Genomic DNA, 23,089 nt, shown 5'->3' with positions numbered 1-23,089 from the left:
ATCAATGAAAGTTCGTATTAATATGCTCTGAGGTAGAAAGACTCTATTAGCCATTTTCCCCCCCTCTCCTGTTCTTTGCTTCCAACTGCGTTTAGCTTTGGAACCCTCTGACAAATGGCCATTATTCTCTGGGCTAGTAAAAAAATTTCTAAACTTTAGGGGAAATGTCGTTGGTCAAAAGCCCAAGGGAATTGGCTCGTTGAATTAAATGATAAATATATGCATTTAAGGTCATTAGAGACTTTATCTCCTGTGAAGGCTATATTTGTCAGATTGATATAATTTCTCTCAACTGAGTACTTAACTCCACCGGCCAACATTATTACGATTATTCCTTTCCCTTTAAGTAGGAGACTTCTGGCTAACAACACGTGTGTTCTTTCTAGTGCTGCTTCTTGAGCCATCAAGGCACACCTTTGTTTCATTTATATGCAATTTTCACCTCTGACCCAAGAAATGAGTCCTGGGCTTCCTGAACTTTATTGCCTGTTAATAGACTGCTGGCTCTCTTTTCAGCAGTAATAGAAATGGTGGAGAGGCATTTCATTTAAGAAAGAGGCTGGCAGACTGCAGCCTGAAAGACAATGTCAGAATTAAAAGTCAGCCTGGCCAAGAAACAATATAAAGACCACAGTGACATGAAAGAGGAAGTTTCCCATATTCCATCCCACGTCGAACAGCCGGTATATAAATAAGAACAGCATCTCAGATCTAATTATTTCCCCCCGCACAATGGCAGACACCCTGAACGGTGCTAAGTGATTGATCGAGTAATTCATCTTCAACTTAGCCTATCTACATATTTTGCTTCTTCTCATTAAACTGGAGACATCAGTGACGAGCTTAAGAAGTGGCAGTCTTTGGCTCCATAAAATACACACAGATGCTCATCAGAGGCTCTTTCCTGCCTACTTCTTAGTGACACGTGTTTATAATTTCGTCTGTATTTCGTTTGCTGTGGTTTACTCTTAAGTACATCTGTTCAATTAAAATGGAAACGTGTGACATGGCCTGTACTCAGCAACTTTCGAGCTTGTTAATGAAACGTTCTAAGGTTCCTGCCTCAGCTCTTTATTTGCAAAAGAAAATGATTGAAAAGTACAAATAAAAATACCCTTTAAAACACGTACAAAGAAGTCGACTGTTTTGTTAATAGTTAAGAAAGGACATTATTACTGCATAAGGACATTATTTTACATGAAAAGACATTATTAAAAATGATTTACTGCCTCATGTTTGGAAACTTACAGGAAAAGTCTGATAATATATTAAACTTGTTTATTACGACTTCATATAATTTTGAAAAATACTACTTTTTCCTTTGACAAGTGCAATAAACTCTACGGGTATAGACATAGGTTGATTATCACTAGTCAACTGTGTTGCTTAAAGAAACACGCCCAAACAATCAGCTTTTGACGGCTGCATCTCCAGTTATTTACACTCGCCATCATGGTAATAACTCACCATTTCTATATTAATAAGGCAGTGAAATTTATTATGATGGTATTGAAAAGTTATTAAGTACTGCATCCCAAGTGACAAAGTACCACAGCACTGTCACTATCCAAAAGCAGTTGCCCATTCATCACCTGCCTTTCCAGATGGTCCTGCATCTTTATCGCTCCCAGGTTGGTGACATCACCTGTTCACCCACTCAAAATTGATGATGAAAGCAAACAGATCTATCTTACTTACATTTACCAAATCAATTTAATTTTTACAGGCCATGGCTTGGTGACATATTGACTGTTTTCCTTAATGGCATCTACCGTATTTAATGCAAGGATGTCATCTTTGATTCCTGGCTCGCATAATGTGTCATTTCATAATAAATTTTTCTAACATATTTACTTAATGGAAAGAATTATGATTGCTTGTCAGTTCTCTTATTAAACACAATGATAATTCTTTTTTTTTTTTTAGTATCATCCATTGGACAACAGAGCTATTTTTAATCCCTCCTCATCTCTTAATGGGAGGCAGTGACTTGGATATAAAGTAAGTCCTAATCAAATGCTGGACATATCATCAACCACCCTCAATTGTGGAGCTTCCATGTAAAGGTTTTATCCCACGTGTTATTACAGAAAAACTAGATTCTCCAGAGATGCCACGATTAAAATAATACAGCTGAAGACGAATATATGACTGCCACTACACAGACACAGCAGCTGTGAAACTGATCGTAATGCTCCATATGATATTTACCGTTTACTCCTCTTCAGCTAGTGCTGTTAGATCAGATGTATATTAACATGAATATCTGCGCTGTAGGAGGTTAAGATGCAGAATGAGAGACTAGTCTACTGGCTAGCTGATACTCACACGTGACACCCCTTTTCTCCGAGTATGATTTACACACCCCATCTGCTGCCCTCCGAGACAAATGTTCCTCTGACGTGTGTCATCATTTCATTGCAGTGCATTTGTATTATCTGAAGGGAATGGACGACCAATGCCTGTATTCAGAGAGGTATAGGGCCCATAGGGCAAATCAGGCCTCCCTGCCCCTAAACCTCTGTCTTATATTATGTGTATGCAAGTAAAAACAAAATCAAATAAACTCCAAGTCTGACTCTAAAAGAAAAACGGGGGAAATCCATGACAAAGGAAAACTGAGAAATCTAAGGTTGTGTGCGCGTCTATTTCCTTAGATATCATGACCTAACCAAGAGAAGCCATAGTACAGGTGTTTTTGCAAGGTTAAGGAGTTAACCCTCCAGAGAAGGTTCTCTGGCCCCAGCCCCACACTGCTGACAGACTAACGGCAATGGCTCTTGGCTTTACCATCTGGCTCCCCAGGTGTTACCATAGCTCACCTCCTGTGCCCCTCTGCTAAAGCTAGACATGGTCAGGGATGATTTCCAAGTTTACCTGGCCCTATACTGAAATGACTGGATCCCATGATTAGGGGCTTCCTGAGGACATAGCAGGAAGATGGAAGGACCCTGCCCAGTGGACCAACCTCCATCTGTGCTTTTACTATTTAGACTCAATCAAATGAGCAGAAATTTATGTGTCAACAACAGCATCCTAACGTGGTTTATATCTCTTTAGAAACCAAGTCCGGGATTTCCTACATCCCTGTAATTGCAACGATAGCAGCTCAAGTTAGAAAGAAAAGAAGGAGGAGGAGGAGGAAGGGAGAAGGGAGAAGGGAGAAGAAAAAAAACAAAACAAAACATGAGGGCAGAACTAGGTAACCTGCTCCTACCTGTAGATTAGGTTCACATAAGGGGACTCTTCATGCTCATCTACTGAGATGAACTGATCCTAACTTATTGGTTAGCCAGAGTCTCGCCCTTGGGTGAGGTTTCCAGGAAAACAGGGATCCAAGCTGGCAGCATTGCAAGACCAACAAGAACATCTTTTTTTTGAGGGCAGCTGGCCTCTGTGCCAGGGTGGAGATTCTATGCTGGCATTACACACCTGCTGAATTCCTACCACAAGAATCTAAACAAATGAAAAAAGAAAAAACAAATCATCCACACCTGTGGCTGCCAACCAATTGAGTTTTCTGTGCCAGGCCATGCACACCTGGGAAGCCCGGGAGGTCAGCTGGAGTGTCAGAGGAAAACACCACTGTCAGCTAGTTGGTAGAATGCACAAACGATCTCCTATGGATCTGTGACATGAGCTGACTGGCCAATGGTCACAGCAAATATAAGTCACAGCCACAGAAAATATACGCATATTTCCTGTGAATAAGGAAAACTCTCAGTGCACGTGTGGCTGGAATAAGAAAGGAAATTTCAGAGCAGAGGAATCTGTAATCATCATCCCCTGCCCATCCTTCCTTCCCCGATCGATGGCTGGCTCATTGTTTATTAGCCAAATTCAGATACTAGGTAATGGAAAATATACTACACCAGAATGGAAAATACTAGAACGGAAAAAGGCCATATTGGAGAAGTTGATCTATATGATTTTAAATATATACTTCATATATATCATATTTTATATTATATATAAATATACATTTAATAAATACGTATTATTTTATGTATAAATTTACAAAATATATAAATATAAATATATTTAATACATATGTATCACATATATATGTGTGTGTCATACACACACACACACACACACACACACACACACATATTTAAAGAGAGACAGAGAGGCAGAGGCCTGGATATGAGGAGAGTGTTTGAGAGGGGACAGTCTTTCAGAGCAGCACCCGCAGGATATGTGAGATATTGAGAGTAAGAGGGTGAATGATAGATATAGGGAGAACATAGACATAAGGAGAAAGGATTTAAGTTTTTCAGGACATTACAAATGAAATCCTCATTTGATGGTTCTGCAAAAGATTTATTTGTTTTTTTAATAAATTTTGGAGGGGTGGGGAGGAGTTACTGGGCCTTTTTTTTTAAAAAAAAATTTATACTGACTGCCTTTATATGGCCACATAACTTTATATGGGTGCCCAACTTTATATGGGTTACATGGAGAAAGCATCAGGGCCAAACATCCAGAATGCTTAGAATCAAAATCCAAATCCAAAATTTAGATTCCAAAATGATCAATTTAAAAAAAAGAAAAACATAAGGCGGCGTGTGTGTGTGTGTGTGTGTGTGTGTGTGTAAGGTTGCATAGTGCAGGTTCTGGAAACATTGTTTCTGTATCACATGACAACCTACAACTGACTTCCTAGGATTAGGTTAGGAGGTACAAATTCTTTCCTGTGTCTAGGGCAGCATTTGACTGATGTGAATAAAAATGTGTTCTGAAAGCTGATGGGATACATGCTTAATACTGGGGAAGGGTTTGGATCTGGAAGTAGTAAGTACTGGGGACAGGTGGCATGACTGACAATCATAGAATAAACTTTTAATTGTTCTTGAACCTGCTGGTCTTGTTCCTAGCCGTGAATGTTCCTCTGAGAAGATAACTCTGAGATTTTCTCCTTTGGTCATGTGGACCCACCATGGTATGGAGTTTCCCAGTGAAGTAAGCTATTTCTGTGTAATGTTTGTTCACCTTGTACCAATACAAGAAGACCCCTTATAATAAAGGCACTGTCAAATTTCTTGTGCTGTAATAAATTTAGAAAAATTTGTATTTCAGCTATAGGAAAATACAGTACATAAATGTTATCATCATTTTTGCTCTGCTACACCTTTTGGCCTTTCAAAACGTAGCTGAAGCTGAAGACGGGTCAAATATTGTGTGCTTTTTAAGAATATGTTTTACGTGATAATTAGGAGGATTGTCAAGCCAAAAAAATCACAAACAGGAAGAAGTTGTCAGCTATTGATTAAGCGACTCATACGCAAGTATGGGCGTGAATCAATAAGAAAGAAACTCACTTTGATCTATTTTGTGAGATACACTTCTTAATTGGAAGAAAATCACCCAATATTCTTTTGCAAAATAAGTGACTCACATGCAAATTCTAGTTGATTGCCAAGGCAGGCAGGGTAAAACAAAAAAACTCTTGATACTTGGGGAAATTTTTTTTTTCCTATTCTAGGTCTTTTACTTTTCCACATAAAGTTTACAATCAACTTGTACGTTTCCACAATAAAACCTACTAGGATTTGATAGAATTGTGCGGAGTCAATATGTAACTTCGGGAAGAACTGTTAACAGCATAGACTTGTCTAATCAATGAGCAAGATTTCTCTATCTATATAAGTTGTCTTTAAATTTTCTGCTATGTTTTGAATTTTTCAGTGTAGGTATCTTAATATTTATTATATTAATTTTTACATATTTGACTTTTCTGGTTAAACATTTTGATTGTTTGACATAAATGGTATTTTAAATTCACAGAAAATTGTTTTTTCAAGTGTGTAGGGATTCAGTTTTGTATACTGACCTTTTATCAGGCTTACTTTTTAAAATTCACCTAGTATTTATAAATTTCTAAACAATCATATCATTTGTGAATACAGACATTTTTACTTTATCCTTTCAAATTTTTGTTCTTTTCTTTCCTTTCTTCTTTCCATATTGCACTGACTTGGACAATTTTGAACAGAGTACTGACAGGGACACCCTGAATTTTACATGTCATTGAGGGAAAATGTCCAACTTTATTTCATTATTGTAATGTCAGCTATAGCCTGTTTATATATGTCTACCAATTCAAAGCAGTACCCTTTATTTTGTTTGCTCAGAGGTTTTGTGATGAAAATATATTAGGATTTTATCTATTGAGGTGGTCATGCAGTTTTTCCTCAATATCAATATGAAATACATTCATGATTTTTGAAAAGTGTGTATTTCTTTTTTCAATATTATTATTTTTAATTTTTATTGAGATATAATTGACATAATATTTTGTAAGTTTTAAGTGTTCAACACATTGGTTTGTGTTTTTTTCTACATTGGCAAACTTTTATTTAGTCTGTCTATCCGAAGTCCATTTTTGCCAATTGACAGAACCGTACCTAAGATTAGATTTACATTTAGTTGTTTCTTTTCTTTCTTCTCCTTTAATTTGGAATATATTCACAGCCTTTCTTTGCCTTTTATGACACTGAAAATTTTGAAGAATATGGCACACCCTTTTGTTAACTTTTTATTTTTTTGCTTCATGAATAATTTTAATATAGTTATTTGCTTTTTGTCTGGTGTATAATTATATATTACTTTTATTTTTTTTTACAATATTATGTTTCTGGAGTACAATATGGTAATTCAACAATTTCTTTTGTCACCCACTGCTCATCACAACAGGTGCACTGATACTTGAGGAACCTTTAAAAAAATTTTGATATCAGACTTGCCCTCATCATTGACTATACTTTGGAAGTACTAAAAGTTGTCAAAACAGCCATAAGATGAGTAGACATGCTGAACTTCATCAACACCTTTCATGGATGAAAGCAGAAGAAGAGCAAGCCCCTGGTGTTGACAGGGCATACGGGGAGCAGGCAGGAGGTGGGGTAAGGGGATTTCTAACCTCTTCACAAACAGGATGGAATCCTCTTGAGCCCAGGGCAAAACTAGGGGTAGTTCCTGGTGCTTCAGGAGAGTACACTTCGATTTTCTTTCAACAACCAGAGATTTAATTCCTACTACATACATATGCTGGAAGCACAAAATGAATCAAATAGATTGATTTTCTTTTCTAGATTTCATTATATTCCAAGAGAATCTATAACATCTTCTTGGGCCCCAATGACAATCATGTTCAGGATCCTATTAGTAAATCTTACTTTTTATCTTGGTATTTTCTTTTTTTTTAAAGATTTTACTTATTTGTCACACACACACACACACAGAGGGCAGGCACAAGCAGGGGAAGCAGCAGGCAGAGGGAGAAGCAGGCTCCCCACTGAGCAAGGAGCCTGATGCGGGACTCCATCCCAGGATGCTGGGATCATGATCTGAGACGAAGGCTGACGCTTAACCGAATGAGCCACCCAGGCACCTCTATCTTTGGTATTTTCTGTTATTAATTCTTCACAAAGTAAAACTGAGTATCCAAACTATATTTGTTATCCTTAAATAACATTGTAAAAGGTTAATTAATACTTTATAATATAAGGTTTTATGGTAATATACATTTATTATATTTATTATATTAGATAATATTTTTCTTTCTTAATTACCCATTAAAGACACCCTTTCAGATAATTGATACTCTTTCCCCTCTACTGGAATCAATTCATTTCAAAATTATTAAGACAAAGGTCTTTACTTAGTTATCTGGCTTTAAGAATATGTAATTGTCAAGTGTACTTGCTTTCTTATTAATGAATAAACTTTTTCTCTAAAATCAATGCCAAACAATTGATTTCATTTTTTGAATCACTGTAAAATTCATTTTTGGCCCAAGCACACCTAGAGGGAAATAAGGGAGAAATATTGCCATTCAGAGATATTTGTTGCCTATGAGATGTTAGGACATCTCAAACTACCCCATTTTTCTTTATTACCAAACATACATTATTTGACTGTCAGTCTCCTGACTCTGAACTCAGTTGTTAGGTATCTTGAAAGTCTGATGTTGTTGTTGTTTTAATAGATATTCATATTTCAGTTAACATATAGACTGCATGTTCCAATACACAAGGCATAACTGCAGAACTCAAAAACAAACTTACAAATGTGAGAACTATTCCTTCTTAAATGATATAGGGAGGCACACGTTCATTGTAATATCACATTTCAGGATTACATTACTGGAACATAATGTATTGTCAAAGCACTGCATCAAAATTATTTAATGAGTTTCTGATGCCAGTAAAATCTCTTTCCACTATTCCTTCCCATCTATTTAACAAAACATAAGAGAAATTTACTGACCACTCATATCATCATTTTTCTATGTCTGAGTATGTGTATGCTCAAAAGGAGAAAAAGTAAAGTTAAGCTCATACCTGGTAATTTAACTGATCAAAGTAATCTGGATCAATTACGGGTGAGAGGGATGCAATAGAGGGTTTAGCACCTAATAGATGCATCATCAGCTGACTTACATCTACTTTTCGGAGTTTGATGATGACCAACAATAACAAAGATAATCAGAGAAAATGTGCTAAATGACAATATTACAAGGAAACAAAATTTCACATTGTTTTTCCAATGACCTATCTTGGGCCATTAAAAAATTTGCCACCCAAATTATTGTTTGGTCTAAAAAGAAATTTATTACTCTCTCCCAAACCCTTGTTTTAATTGTTAATTAGAAAACAACCAGTGCTTCCTTTTCAGATAAACCCAGAGTCACATAATTAGACCATCTCAGAGATAACTGAACTTCCAGGAAACAAGAAGTTAGAGTGAAGGCAAAAATTTATAAAAATTAATAAATAAAATATAGTTGGCCTTTGCCCTATCTAATGACCCTGTGCTAGATCTGTATTTCAGCCAAGATTTTGTTGTTGCTGTTCACCTTTATTAAGCTCTTCTACCAGGGGGAGACTCTTTGGTAGGCTTTTCATACACAGTGTCACATTTTATTGTCACCACAACCCTGACTGGATAGGTACAATTATTATCACCATGTCCCATATATATAAACTGAGGGGCACCAATTACTTTTCCCATTCTCTCAACTTTTTCTCTAGCTTTTCCCAAATCTCTCAACTAGCACACAGAACCTTGAAGAAGCCTTAAGTCTGGGAAGTCTCACTCCAGAATCCTGCTCCCCTCTGTTCTCCATGTAATTTCCATGTTATCACACAATGGTCATCTTTAGAAGAAAACATAAGAGAAAACCTTTGTCCTGAATTTTTTGTTATTATTATTCAGTCAATCAGTAACTCTAAAATTCTTAACCTAAGAGAAATTGTCCTGTCCTAATTACTTTTAGGTCCGGGAGACAATCAAGTGCTCCCCAGTCTTCAAAAATCTTTTGGTTAGAGACAAGTCATATGCATTGCAAGGTGGCAATCACTGCCAGACTCTAACATTGTTTTTAAAGTTTCTCTTTCTTAAATCAATACTGGTTTGGGAGAAATCATACAAATAATGTATCTGATATCAATGGCTTATTTTACCTAACTCTGTATTTTTATCTGTAAACCAGATTTTAAAAAATACCCAATTTCTCTAAAATACAAACTCAAATGATTTTCCAAAAGTGCCTTTTTTGGAGAAATATATTATGCTTTTTAAATATTTAAAGAGGATTCAGAAAGCTGGCCACTAATTGCAATATTATCTTTGAGCTTTCTCTTCTAGAAACTTTCTTTGAAAAGACTACCATATCTCTTCACTTCATTTCAGTTATATAACAAGTACTGGTACAGGGAAGTTTTTATTGGCTTACGGATCAAATAAAAATGCAAGAACCAATTAATTTTGAATAGTTTCCCTAGAATTTCACAATAGTGCAGAGTTAAGACTTGATTCCATATGTCTAAAATCCAGATTCTGGCTTTTTCCATGAAACTCCCTCAGCCCCACTCCCTATTTCTTCTTATGAGTTACATAATCCTCTATCTATTCATCATTCTTTCATTTGTTCTTTCATTCTTTCACTCATTCTTTTACCAAATAATTATTTATTAAATGTCTCTGTTATGGGCTGAATGCCTGAGTCCTCCCCAAATCCATTATGGTGAAGCCCTAACTCCCAATGTGATTGTATTTGCAGATGTCTATGGCTGGTAGGTGATAATTAAGGTTAACTGAGGTCATAAAGGCGAGGTCCTGATCCAATAGGATCAGTGTCCTTATAAGAAGTGTACCAGAGCACTCTCCCCCTCCCCCTACATTGTGTGTGTGTGTGTGTGTGTGTTCGCACGCAAGTGTTCACATGCACACATGTATCTAGGAATGGCCATGTGAAGACATAGCAAGAAGGCAGCCATCTGCAAGCCAGGAAGAGAGTCCCCACCAGAAGCCAAATTAGCTATCCTAGATCTTGGACTTAGAGCCTCCAGAATTGTGAGAAAATAAATTTCTGTCATTTAAGTTACCCAATCAGTCAGTCAGAAGTACTTTGTTAGCAGCCTGAGGTGACTACTCCAGTCTGGTTATTTCAGGTAATGCACTAAGCATGAGATACCACCACAGGCACCACAGATAAAACACGATCAGGACACTGCACTTAGAGAATACAGCTATGGGTATTTTGCTCTATTAGGAAAGCTAGGCAGATAATTTGGATGTTATACAGTGCTTTAAATTCTTTAGTATATGGATTTACTTGGTGCTATGGTGGGGCAAAATGTAAGCAATGCTAAATTGTGACTAGAAAGGTCAAGGAGAATATCATGAAAGGGAAGATTCTGAAGAATGAATAGGCACTTGCTAAGGATGGGTAGGAAAAGGAGGTTCCCAGGTAGGAAGACCAGTGTGTGCAAAGAATGGAGACCTGATAGAACATGGGAACAAGAATCATATCTGGTTGGTCTGGAAGACAGTAGAGTCAAAGATAACCCATTTTTTGGCTTCAGCAACTGGACAGATGGTAATACAACTTATTACATAGGAAATGCTCAAGGAGGGGAGATTTGTTAGTAGAAAAGAGCAAGGATGGTATTGGAGGTAACAATGATTTGTTCAGTTATGATAGACTGGGTTCCTGTAGGAAAAGCAGGACAGAATCTGATGTATAGTACGCACTCAATAATTGTTTGCTGAATATGGACTTCCTCTGTTCATGTATATTTTCCTTGGCCTAAGGGTTTTTTTCTCCCTAAATTCATCATTTTTCAAAATGAAGGAGTATCAAAAAGCAAGTTTATGCTAGTTGACCACAATTATCTGTCTAACTAAACAGGATAGAAATCAGCTATAGTTGAGGGTAAATATGACAGGAGAGTGATTACAATTGAGCACGCAGGAGTAGGGCAAGCTGCCTTTATGAAAGTGCCTTTGTTGATCATGACCAGATTTTGTATTAACTAGGGTAAGACTGGGGGGAGGGGCGGGGGCGGAAAACAACCTAGAGTCAAGAGCTCAAGTGCTCTTCCATGGATAACAAGATTGCCAAAATCAACAAAAAAAGCCCTTTCTCTGGTTTTGTCCATAATGCATCTGGAGCAGATACTCCACACTCTCCAAAGTGAGGACAACCATTAAAATGGTGGAAAAAATTTCTGAATTGACCATCAACTGAATTCTTGAAGGAGAGAGAGGAAATGGGTGATCTTTAGCCAGAGTCATGAACTATTTATAGAGGTATCTTGAATTCCAAACAATACAAGAACTCAGTTTTGACATAATAAAAAGAATCATTTTAAATTTCTCAAGGTAAGTATTTTCCTGTGTATATACTGAAGACATTCTACTCTCAAGGAGAAAAATAATTATTTTTAAATTTCCTCTAAATGCCGAATTTTCTCCAGGTTCATCCACCAATCCATAGGTATCCTGTTTAAGAAGATACAGTCCTGCATTTATCAACCCTGTAACTGCAGAATTATTTTGTTCTTAAGCCTTGGTTTATTCCAAGCCTTCTGGATAATCTCGAGCAGTACTGAACTTGTTGTTTAACTCTGGAGATTTTGTAATAAAAGTTTAATGAGTTACTTATTATTAGAATGTTTATAGCCTTTATTTTAAGGAGAACAAAAATGACGTAGAGTTCTACGCATTTAGTTTAAAACTTATTCAACTCACATATCAGTTAATGCTACAGTGATTTTTTAAAAATCTCTTATCAATATATGTCTAAAAGCAGTGTAGCCAAACCACAACTTTACCTGAGCCGTGGCTAAGAACAAAACTAAGGAAAGATTTCTCACTTGTCATCATGTCAAATCCAGATCTTAACTTTTGGCATTTTAGAATTTGGACAGGAATTGTTTTGATTGAGGCATTTTCAGATTTCACAAGAGGATACATATAAAACAAAGTGACAAAAATTTGAAATTAAGTCCTGAAGGCACTGTGTATTTATTTCTTTTTAAAATGATGACCATATATTCTATTCTATTAATGATCATAAATATCAAGAGAACATACCAAATAAATCTAGTTTATCTGATTTGTGTCTAAATGAAATACCAGGAAACCAAGGGTCAATCACATCTCCAAAAAACACTTTCTTGCTAATATGGAAATATACATTTTGTAGATATAGACCAGGTTTTCCAAAAATTAAAATGTTATGATTTAACCACAAAAGTTTTCAAGTTATAAAAATAAATGAGAAGTAGATACAGCTACAGAATCTGTACAAAAATTGTAAGTTCAGCATCATATAGTCACCTGTTCTTACTGAAATAAAATTTACTTTGATTTTGTAATCAGACTGAAACTTCTCCTTCTTAGATATTATCAAGATGGATTCTGTGAAAAGCATGGCTAAAACCAGGAACTGATTTTTATATTGTTTTTTGCCATCATTTTTATGCATGAATTATTCATTAAGTCAATTTGAATAAAAAGAATCATCACAAGAATTCAGTATAGTGCTCATATTCTAGAAGCATGTAGAATCAAAGCAGGATTATCACAAGAGTAGCAAAATATATTAGAACGCAGAGCAAAATGACCAGGTAGAACAAGATAAAACCAAATTAACTCAGCCACAAAAATGGAGAAAATAAATACTTCCTCCAATCTTCCAAGCCTTGCCCCCAAAGAAAAGATAAAATACAATAAGCTTGTCATATGATGACATTTTTGCTTATGCCACATACTATATGGATGGCCATATATGATGCTTCTAAATGTTAACTATAAAAACTGTATTTGTTTCCTTTGGTATGCTTGTAAGTTAATACTACTCTTTACCATTCATTAATTGAGTTCCGTTCTATCTATACTTTCATGCAACATTTTTTTTTTCTATCAAGAAGTGAGATTATAAGGGAGGTTCATTCTTAAAGTTCTATTTAAAAACATTTTGCAACCTTTGGAACTTGCTTATTTTATGGGCACTTTAAAAATTGATCTTTTCTTCACATATCTGAATATATTTAAATGTGTAAACTCAAAATGTATTCTTACCTCCCATCCATAGCTGGGGTCTTTCAGGTTTGACCTCTGCTCTCCCACATAAGGCCCAAACTTTTCACCAGCTTCAATCTTCCTTTTGGTCCATATTCCTAGTCCTGCTCCAGGCATATTTGACTCTCGAAGTTCAAACTCAGCAGGAATGGGGATATCATCAGGGATGTAGATGGGGGCTTTGTATGGAGAGCCCTCCTTTGGAGTGAAAGCTTCGCTGGATGTGGCTGGAGAGCATGGCTCTTGGATATTGAGGGAGGGAGTGCTGGCTACTCCATCTGCATCTGGCATTTCTTCCAAAGGAATTGCAGAGTAGCTGCCATATACACACTCATTACCTGTGAACAAATAATAACTTTGTGAATTCCGACTAATACAGAATAAAAATCCCACAGCTCAGTAGCCACCTTATAATGTTGTTGTTCTTTGAAAACAAAATAGGGAAGGCCATTGTTAAAATATGCCTGCATTAAAATCTCTGTGATTCACAGATGGAGAATTTGGTTTATCTGTGGTGAATCCATATATCAAATGCACTAATCTTCAACTGTCAATACTCTCATGGGCCAGCTCAATCTATTATTTAGCTGGGAAACAACCAGCAATTTAATTATTGTTCTGAATAAATTAGAGACAAGAAGTAAACATATGTGTACATACAACCCCACAAGCCATCCTAAATCGGAAGGTGACAGCGTTATACAATGTGTTGGAAAGTTGTATCATGCAGTGTATTTTGGACTAAATTGTAGGAGACTGTCAAAGATTCCAAGGGCTGCCATGGACAACAAGGCTTAAATTTGTGTGGCAGGACTATTTATTGGAGTATTACTTTGTGTTTGTTTTTTATCTTTCCTATTTCAAACACATCACCAAGCCATTGGTATTCCTTGCCTCAACAACTTACGCAGAGCAGAGAATTATTTTTTTTAAAGATTTTATTTATTTATTCAGCAGAGAGAGACAGCCAGTGAGAGAGGGAACACAAGCAGTGGGAGTGGGAGGGAAGAAGCAGGCTCCCAGTGGAGCAGGGAGCCCGATGCAAGGTTCGATCCCAGGGCCCTGGGATCACACCATGAGCCGAAGGCAGACGCTTAACAACTGAGCCACCCAGGTGCCCCCAGAGCAGAGAATTAAAGCCACGTGAAGCTAGTGATTCCTCTGGACATTTGTGAAAACAAAAATCATTAAAGAAATTAGGTGAGTTTTCCAGAGGGGAAAGCAATGTAGAGTAACAAGAAGTCTGAACACTCCACAGTGGGATTCTCAGGACTCCACAAAGCAGCACAGCACCCACACCTGAAGTAAACGAGTGTACCATTTCAGACCTTAAGGTCTTTATGCAATTTGCTGGGGGTTAAAGAATAGTGACTGAGCTTGAATTTCCCACCAGTTCACCAGTTGAAGGGGATTTCAGTTATCTTAATGCAAATAAACACACATTTCTTGTCCACAGCGATTATGGACTGAGAGTCATACCTGATCTGTTTGATTTTGTAGTCCTTCAAGGAGAGAAATAAGAAAAATGAGTTAAAATTATAAGGAGACAAATGTCAATCAGCAACATCCAAAAGTAAAATGAGTGGCCTTAAGTTCCCACTACAGGACTTCTAATATAGCCTAGATAACCATAAATTAGGAATAATATGGAGGAATTCCAGCTTCAGGATGATGACTAGACTAGATGACATTTAAAATGCTACCAACCCTGCAGTTCTATGAATTATTAAAATCTTCCAAGGTAATTTATTGGGCTAGAGGGTAGAAAACCTGAGTTCAAGCCCCAATTGCTTCTCTGACTCACTATGGAATTTTATTAACTATGACATTCATTAACAGCTATTGATCAAGTACTGACTCCTCTTAAAGTTTTGTGAAGTACAAAGTGATAGCACATACAAAAATATCTTTCTAATTAAGTGCTTGGTTCCTGAGTCAAATGATAAGACAATGCCATATAAACCAAGCATAGAACCAAACTCCAGAACCTAAACTTATTCCTATGAGACATTTGACCTCAAATACAAGCTCATTATCATTCAAGTTCATTATATCCAAAATCTTGTACATTATCATCTGTCCTCAAATTGAGTCTCCTTCCTGCTTCACCATGTCTATTAAGAATACTATTTTCCCCTAATTATCCATGTTCAAGATTCTAAAATAACATAGACATTTTCTCTCCTTCATCCTCCAATCTGTTCAGTCATTAAATGCTGTCCATTCTTCTTGCAAGATTTTTACCTTCAACTCATTCATTTAATCCACATTTTCATTCCTGAATTCTCTAACAGTCCTCTAAATATGTCCCCAGACCTCCAGCCTCCAACCTCCAGTATCCCTCAACACTTAGCCTGTACAATGCTGCTAAATTTATCTTCCTGGCACACCCATTTTCCTATGCAATAGCCTCCAATAATTTCCAGTGTTCACAGGTAAAATCCAGAGTTCTTAGTTTTGTAATAAAATTGCTCTTATTTTAAAACCATTCTCCCATTCTCTCCGATTCTCAACACTCCTCAGTAGGAAACTGTAGGCCAGAATAAGCTTATCCTTGTCTTCTGAGCTCAGTGAGCTTTTCCTCTGCAGTTTTGCTGGGTGACTCTATCTCCACTCTTCTGCCCATCCAACTCATAGTCATCCTCTCAGGGCAAGTTTCAGCTTGTCCCCTCACCATTCCATTTAACACAAGTATCCCCCTTCCTTGAGTTCATACAAAATCCACCCCCAAATCTGAAGATCAAATAATGCCATGCACTGCTATTTAGTTTAATATGAATGAATCTGTTATTCCAACTAGGAAATTGACCCACAAAGGGAAGACTCAGAACTCACAGCCCTTAAGAAATTCCCCAAGTGATCTGGATAAAGGCTAATACTTACTAAATAGACAATTAACCTAACATACAATTTTATCGAACTATTAAACCAAATCAATATGTTTCTACCAAATGCAGGAAACTATTTCGATCCTAAAAGCACCTTTAAACCCACAGAAAGAGAACACTACAGATCATAAACTTTTCTCAAAACCCAACATCAGGGGTGCCTGGGTAGCGCAGTCGGTAGGCGTCTGCCTTCNACAGAAAGAGAACACTACAGATCATAAACTTTTCTCAAAACCCAACATCAGGGGTGCCTGGGTAGCGCAGTCAGTAGGCGTCTGCCTTCGGCTCAGGGCGTGATCCCGGTGTTANGGGGTGCCTGGGTAGCGCAGTCGGTAGGCGTCTGCCTTCGGCTCAGGGCGTGATCCCGGCGTTCTGGGATCGAGCCCCACATCAGACTCCTCCACTGGAAGCCTGCTTCTTCCTCTCCCACTCCCCCTGCTTCTGTTCCCTCTCTCGCTGGCTGTCTCTGTCAAATAAATAAATAAAATCTTAAAAAAAAAAAAAAACCCAACATCAAAAGAAACAATTCCAGTAACGCCCCAAAGAAATATCATCAGAGAAATACACTTCAGGGTGCAAAAGCCCTTGATCAAGTCTATCTGAATCTATTCTTCAGGGAGATTTTGCACTTCAACCCAAGACCCAAAGGTTCACTAGCACTCTTGATACAGCTAAAAATATATAAAAAAAACCATCTCTCTAGAATTGTAACATTTAACTACTGCAAATGCAGAGTTACTTTACAGATTCTTAAAGGGATTTATATCACACATTGTGAAGACTTTGTTTTTCTCAAGAAGTGCTATAAATTGGAAGTATTGTATAATCTATAGACCTATCCACTTAAGCAGCAGGAAACCAAAAGGCATCCAAATGAATAGAACTATTTCCTCCAGTAATTATCCATTAAAAGTCAATAAAATTTCCCCTATTTCCTCAAAGGGTTAAATCACTCATACTGTCAGTTCCATCAAAGTGATCTCAAATCTTAAAAAAGGATAGAGACAAACCCACCTGGGCCCCCCCACTGGCATAGCTGACCTCATAACCTTTGAGTTACCCACAAACTCTCCCAATGCATAATCTAAACGAGTGCATTTGGATTTCAATTCTTGTGGAGACAAAGTACACACGTGTGCCCAGGCTGCTGCACAGAAGAATTTGAATTTAAAGCCTGAATGCAATTCTGGTTACAATGGCAAAAAAATTCCAATTAAACCTAAAGAACAACTTATATAGGTCACGCAAATCCAGGAGAAAGACTCGCCGTCCTATTCATCCACAGGCAGGCATTAAATGTATATGCAAACCCAGGCAATTTGTTTTCAAGCCTCTGTTAATCTAGTATCATCTGAATTAAATCTAAAACTATCATCTGAATTTTTTTTGTGGTGACAAAAAAAATAGAAATAGAGAACTGCTGAGTTTTACATATCAAAACATGCAACAATATTTCAATGTAATCTAGCATTACAAAATTTTCAACAGCAAATGCAGCTTATCACACCACATCGAATATTTGCATAAACCAAAGGAAACTAATGCCTCCATGTACATTACTCAAGAACTATCCAAAAAGCTGCTAAAACATTTCATCTAAATGACAAACTACTTCAATCATCCTGTCTCCATTAAATCTGTTGGTGGGGGTGGGAATTGGGCACATTTACAATAGGTAAGTATCAGGTAAGAAACGCTATATGCATCAGTGGTCCCATAAAGATAAATAACCCTGGTAACTTCTTGGAGCTGAGCTGCCTGCTACCGGAATTTGCTTCATGCATCCTCTAGATGTATCATTAACTGAGTGGGAGGACAGAAAGACAAGCTTATTGTTGGATATAAGACAAACGAATTGGGCAATGCTCTTGGAAATCAGCCTCTTCGATTCAAGTTTTAAGTGTTCTAATATCCCCAAAGACCAAGCCAGATCACACTCTTGGATTGGAATATATTTATTTCTATGACTCTTTGAATAACTAACATAGGTTTTCAGTTGAGAGAGTTCCATTCTGAAAGCATGTCAGAATCTGCAAAGAGAAAACTGCAGAAATAATAACAATAATAATGATAACCTCCAAAGACATATCTATATGTTCTCACTATAACACCCACAATCCTGTAAGAAAGCCATGGTGATAATAATCTTCTATTTTCCAAATCTGGAATCTGATACTCCAGGATGCTGAAGAGTATATCCCAAGTCACCTGAGACTGGAATGCAGGTGTCCAAACCCAACCATTCTGTAACTTTCAGGCAATTTGCTTTCTGTTTTTTTAAGATATGCTTTAAAGTGTGTTTGTTTCCAGACTGTGGCCATACTGTGAAAATAGTCTGTTTTCCGCTTTTTCACTTATATTTTATTACAAACACTTACGTTTTTAAAAATATTTCCTAAAAATACATTTAACTGCAGCATAATATTCCATTATATGGACTCACAAAAAAATGAACTATTTCCATGGTAATTATTTAAGTTGCTTCTAACTTTCTGTTGCATAAATACCATGAAGATAAACACCATTTCATATAAATATGTATATTTGTCTATTTTAATTCCATACGATTAGATTCCTGTAAGAAAACAGTGATTACTGACAGATTGCTTTTCAGGGGTGTATTCCAATTTATATTCCTATCAACTATCCTAGTACCTATTATTTATATCTTGTTTTTAAAATGTATTAATACAATGAAAAAGATTATATGTGTATCACTTTAATTCACATCTCAGTTCACTACTGAGACTAAATATTTTTGTCATTCATATTTCTTTTGCAAATTGTTCACTGTTTTTGTCCATTTTTAATTGAGCTTTTATTGGCCTGCCTTATTAATAATAAAAAAAATCCCTTTGATAGTTTGTGCTGCTTTCCCAAGTAAATCACTTATCATTTGGTTTTTTAATGGGTTTATGTTGTATAAAAATTTTAACTTTTATGGAAGGAAGTCTTTTTTTTCCTTTGTGCTTTTTACATTTTTCTTAGAAAGTCCTTACCCATCCTAAGGAAGAAAGAGAGATTCTCTTTTATTTTCTTTGAGTTCCATAGTTGCTTTTCTACTAACCTTGGATTACCAATGATTTACTGCTGAGTGAAAAGCAGAGAAAAATGATTTCATTTATTTGAGCTCCTGTGAACGGCAAGCTAGGAAAAAAAATGCCATTTCACTCGTAATTCTTTGGTTCTTATTTGCAAGGCTGGCCTAAAATGCCTTTTCTTTTTGTGGGTTTTATATAACTCACCATTTGTTTCACTTGGCCTCTCTGCCTAGTTTAACTGCAAATCTTCTGGGCAGATGCCATTCAAAATCCCGAGCTTCACCATTAATAGCATTCAGTACCTGTCATAATACTTATCACTCAGCATTATCATTAGTGATACCAGCATAAATCATTTCCTCTCTATTCTTCCATGTTCGTTCATTGAGAGAAAACATTTAGCAACTAACTAGAGTTTAATTTTCATATTAAAAGCATATAGACATTTAGTCTGACTATAAAGTAAGACTGATTTCTGTAAGCATTAAGCAAGAAATCAGCTCTTTCTACTCAGCCGTACACACACATGCATATAATACACACATCCACGTGCAGTGTGTGTGTGTGTGTGTGTGTGTGTAATAGCTCACTAATCTTTAAAATAGGCTGAGACAGAAACATGGTTTGAGATCTCAGGCCGACTGGTTGAGATCATAACTACATGAAACAGCTGCCAGGAGGAGACCAGCTAGGGAATTGAACAGATTAGGTAACTTAGAAATTTAGACATTTCCCCCCATTATGTTCCTCATTGCAGTTTTGTAATAAAAACATGAGCAAACTTCAAAGGAAACTCTGTAGTAAAGGTTAATTGCTACTAAAGAAGAGGGTGGGCCCGAGCGCCAGTACTTTGGGCCCAACTTGCAAGCAGACAGGAAGGATTACACGTGGCTGAGAGCTGAGGATGCGTGCCCAGCGCTAGGAGGAGAGGAGGCACCGCCAAACCTCAAAGGCCCACCAGGGACCTCCTGGTAGGACGTGAGCACAGGAACGCGAGTCCCTGAGTCCGTGCCTGCTAATGGTGTGGCAGGGCAGGGAGGGGGAAGACATCAATTTCCTTCCAAAATTCAAACCGGACGTGCTCTTCTTCCCTTGCTAGGACAATTCCAGAACGGTTCCAGCAGCATGTTTGTGAGAAAGCAGAGGACCTCTGGAGCCAGCTCTTCGACACCAGCAACACAACCAATAAACGCGTGCTGGGCTTGGGGAAAAGGGTGGAGCCCAAGTAATGCCAGATGCACAAACAGAACAAAGGAGGCGGCCATGACCTGGCCAGCAGAATATTCAGTGAGAATGGCCCCAAGATAATGAAATTTAAGATCCCAGTGAAAGGAAGAAAGGAAACTAGTAAAAGTAAGGAAAATGATTTTCCAGAAAACGGACTTAAACTAGCTTTGAAGGACTGGAGTAAGGGTCCAAAGGTCCAGGTTTAGAAAAGAGAGGCATCTACTAGAATGGAAGCTGCCGATGGACATGGTCTTCAGAACGTGCTCTCCCCAAAGAGGGCTGAGAAGAAAATAGACCTCCATGGAATCTTTTGACACTGAACCACACTTGTAGAATTCATGTCTCCGGAGACCATTATTTTTGCGAGATAATCTATCAACCTGGCTTGGCACATGGAATTTTTTAAATGACCTTCTAAGCTTCCTTGCTCCTCAAGTATTTGCTACTTCCTTGCACCGTGCTATTCCATTTCTTTCTTATGGAACTTTTTCCCCCAGTGCTTCCTAAAAATATTTCATTTATGGGCTGTCAAAAAGACCAAAAAGTATGAAAGAGCGTTGGGAGGCCAGCAAGGGAGGTGGTAGAAAATAACACATGAATTGGAAGTAAGGGACCAAATCAATGAGCAAACATTTATCTTGCTCATAGGATTGTGGCATACCTCTTGCTTGTCCTGTGGCTTTTAAATCTGATTAAGAGTTTCTCCACTCTCCTAGGAATTTCACAGACATTTCGCTAAACAAGTATGGTTTACGAACTAAACTGGTAGCTTCTAAGCTATTATGAAATGGGTTTGGCCGCTTTCAAAAGTTCCTCTTCAGAGGTGGAACTAAGCTTTTTTAAAAAGGGTTATGGAAAGAAATTGCCAGAAAATTCATAGTTGAGGTACCAGTAAAGCCCTTCGGTATCTACTTACAGAATCTAAAACAGCTAAAATAAAGACATTAAAGCTCTGTGAGTACTACTCCAAGGAAAAACACGGCCTGGTTAATGTTTGGCTTAGTCAGTTGTCAGGGACCACGGTCACCAATACCCACTGGACTGCCCAGGTAAGAACAGACTTATCACAGATTAGATAGGGGTTCTTTTTACATTATAACTCTGTGCCTCAACTTTCTTTTAGCAATACGAATTTTTAAGAGACTTGTGGCAAGCTTTGACCTGATGGCTTTTCTCATAAACTTTTTTATATCCCCAAAGTGATTTTCCTTCAGATTCATTTAGGGTAAAATAGAAATGCCCTGAAATTACGGTGCAGCAGACTGGGTGGTTACTCCTCAGGCAGTCTGAAATGACCAGAGTACAGCCTTTCAGTATTCAAGCCATATCTACAGTAATTATTTGCCAGCGTATCTAAAAGAAGGCAGGCATTTCCTGTTGCACACAAATGGGACACTCTTATCTAAATGACTGTTTAAACAGGTATTTAAGAAAAGACTATCACAAGCAGGAATTTACTGATGACGGAACACATTAGTTTAGGGCTGGACACATTAGTTGAGGACTAACCATTGTCAGGAAAGGAAGCATATCAGCATCAGGAAGGTATAGAGAATATTTTACAATTCCCGCATGGGCCAAGATGGGGAATCGTAGACCATGCCATTTGCAAATGGGGAAAGCAGGAGCTGCACAAGCCCTCAACAATAGGTCTCCAGCGCCTGAGGCAATCTTGAGAGTCAGACATGAGAGTGGTAGCTCTTTCGGGCCCCCATTTCCCTATCCAGAAAACAAGCACATTGGACAAGTTCAGCCCCAGGCTCATTCCACTCAAGCAATCCCGATTTTACGTAATAAAAACCAAAGGATGGTCAAGGTTTGGTGTACCAAAAGCTTATAAAATATATTTCCTGAAAAGACACTTCGAGAATTGGTTGGTCTCTCTCACATGTAACCTAGGAGAGACTGTACTCTGGCTGCCTAACTTTGCTCTAACCAGTGAAACTGGAATTTATTCCCAGTAGAGGCTTATAAAACTGGGCTGTTATTCTCACATTAAGTAGACTGCCCTCTGGTGAGGACTGTGGTTTACGTGTGGGCAGAATGTGTGGTTTACTACCTCTAATTTGTTTATGTTGTTGATGGTGGTTTCAGAAGAAAGCAGCAGCCCTTCCCATGCTAAGGAGTGACCTGATTTGCATCCTTAAAAAAAGAAAGAAAGAAAGAAAGAAGAAAGAAAGAAAGAAAAGAAGAAGAAGAAGAAAGAAAGAAAGAAAGAGAAAGAAAGNAAGAAAGAAAGAAAGAAAGAGAAAGAAAGAAAGAAAGAAAGAAAGAAAGAAAGAAAGAAAGAAAGAAAGAAAAAGAAAGAAAGAAAAAAAGAAAGAAAGAAAGAAAGTTGAAGGGGGGGAGGGGAGCATAAGGGCGCATTAATGTGCCATTGGTAATGGAGGAGCAACTGGGATCCCTTGGACCACAGCTCCGCTTCATTCTGCTCTGCATGTGAAGCGAGAGCCCCGACTTGTTTACTATAATCACCTCAGTGTGGCTTGGTGGCTTTTGGCAGAGCTACTACTTGCCTCTAAAAGAAAGACCAAAACTCAGGAGCTACAAGTTAAAGGA

At 37.5% G+C, this 23,089-nt stretch overlaps 1 protein-coding gene across 6 annotated transcripts in view; it reads right to left on the bottom strand.

The window, feature by feature from the left end:
- MECOM (MDS1 and EVI1 complex locus) overlaps window positions 1-23,089 on the bottom strand; it is a 543,968-nt gene that overhangs the window by 263,426 nt on the left and 257,453 nt on the right. For all 6 annotated transcript variants that reach the window (XM_011222622.3, XM_034663326.1, XM_011222624.3 and 3 more), the window contains exon 2: window positions 13,375-13,712. In XM_011222622.3, coding sequence (XP_011220924.2) covers window positions 13,375-13,712 — 338 coding nt within the window. The remainder of the gene's footprint in view (window positions 1-13,374; window positions 13,713-23,089) is intronic.

This window comes from Ailuropoda melanoleuca, chromosome 1 (genome assembly GCF_002007445.2).
Source record: "Ailuropoda melanoleuca isolate Jingjing chromosome 1, ASM200744v2, whole genome shotgun sequence".
Classification (NCBI taxonomy): domain Eukaryota; kingdom Metazoa; phylum Chordata; class Mammalia; order Carnivora; family Ursidae; genus Ailuropoda; species Ailuropoda melanoleuca.
This window is presented reverse-complemented; position numbering and strand designations above follow the sequence as displayed.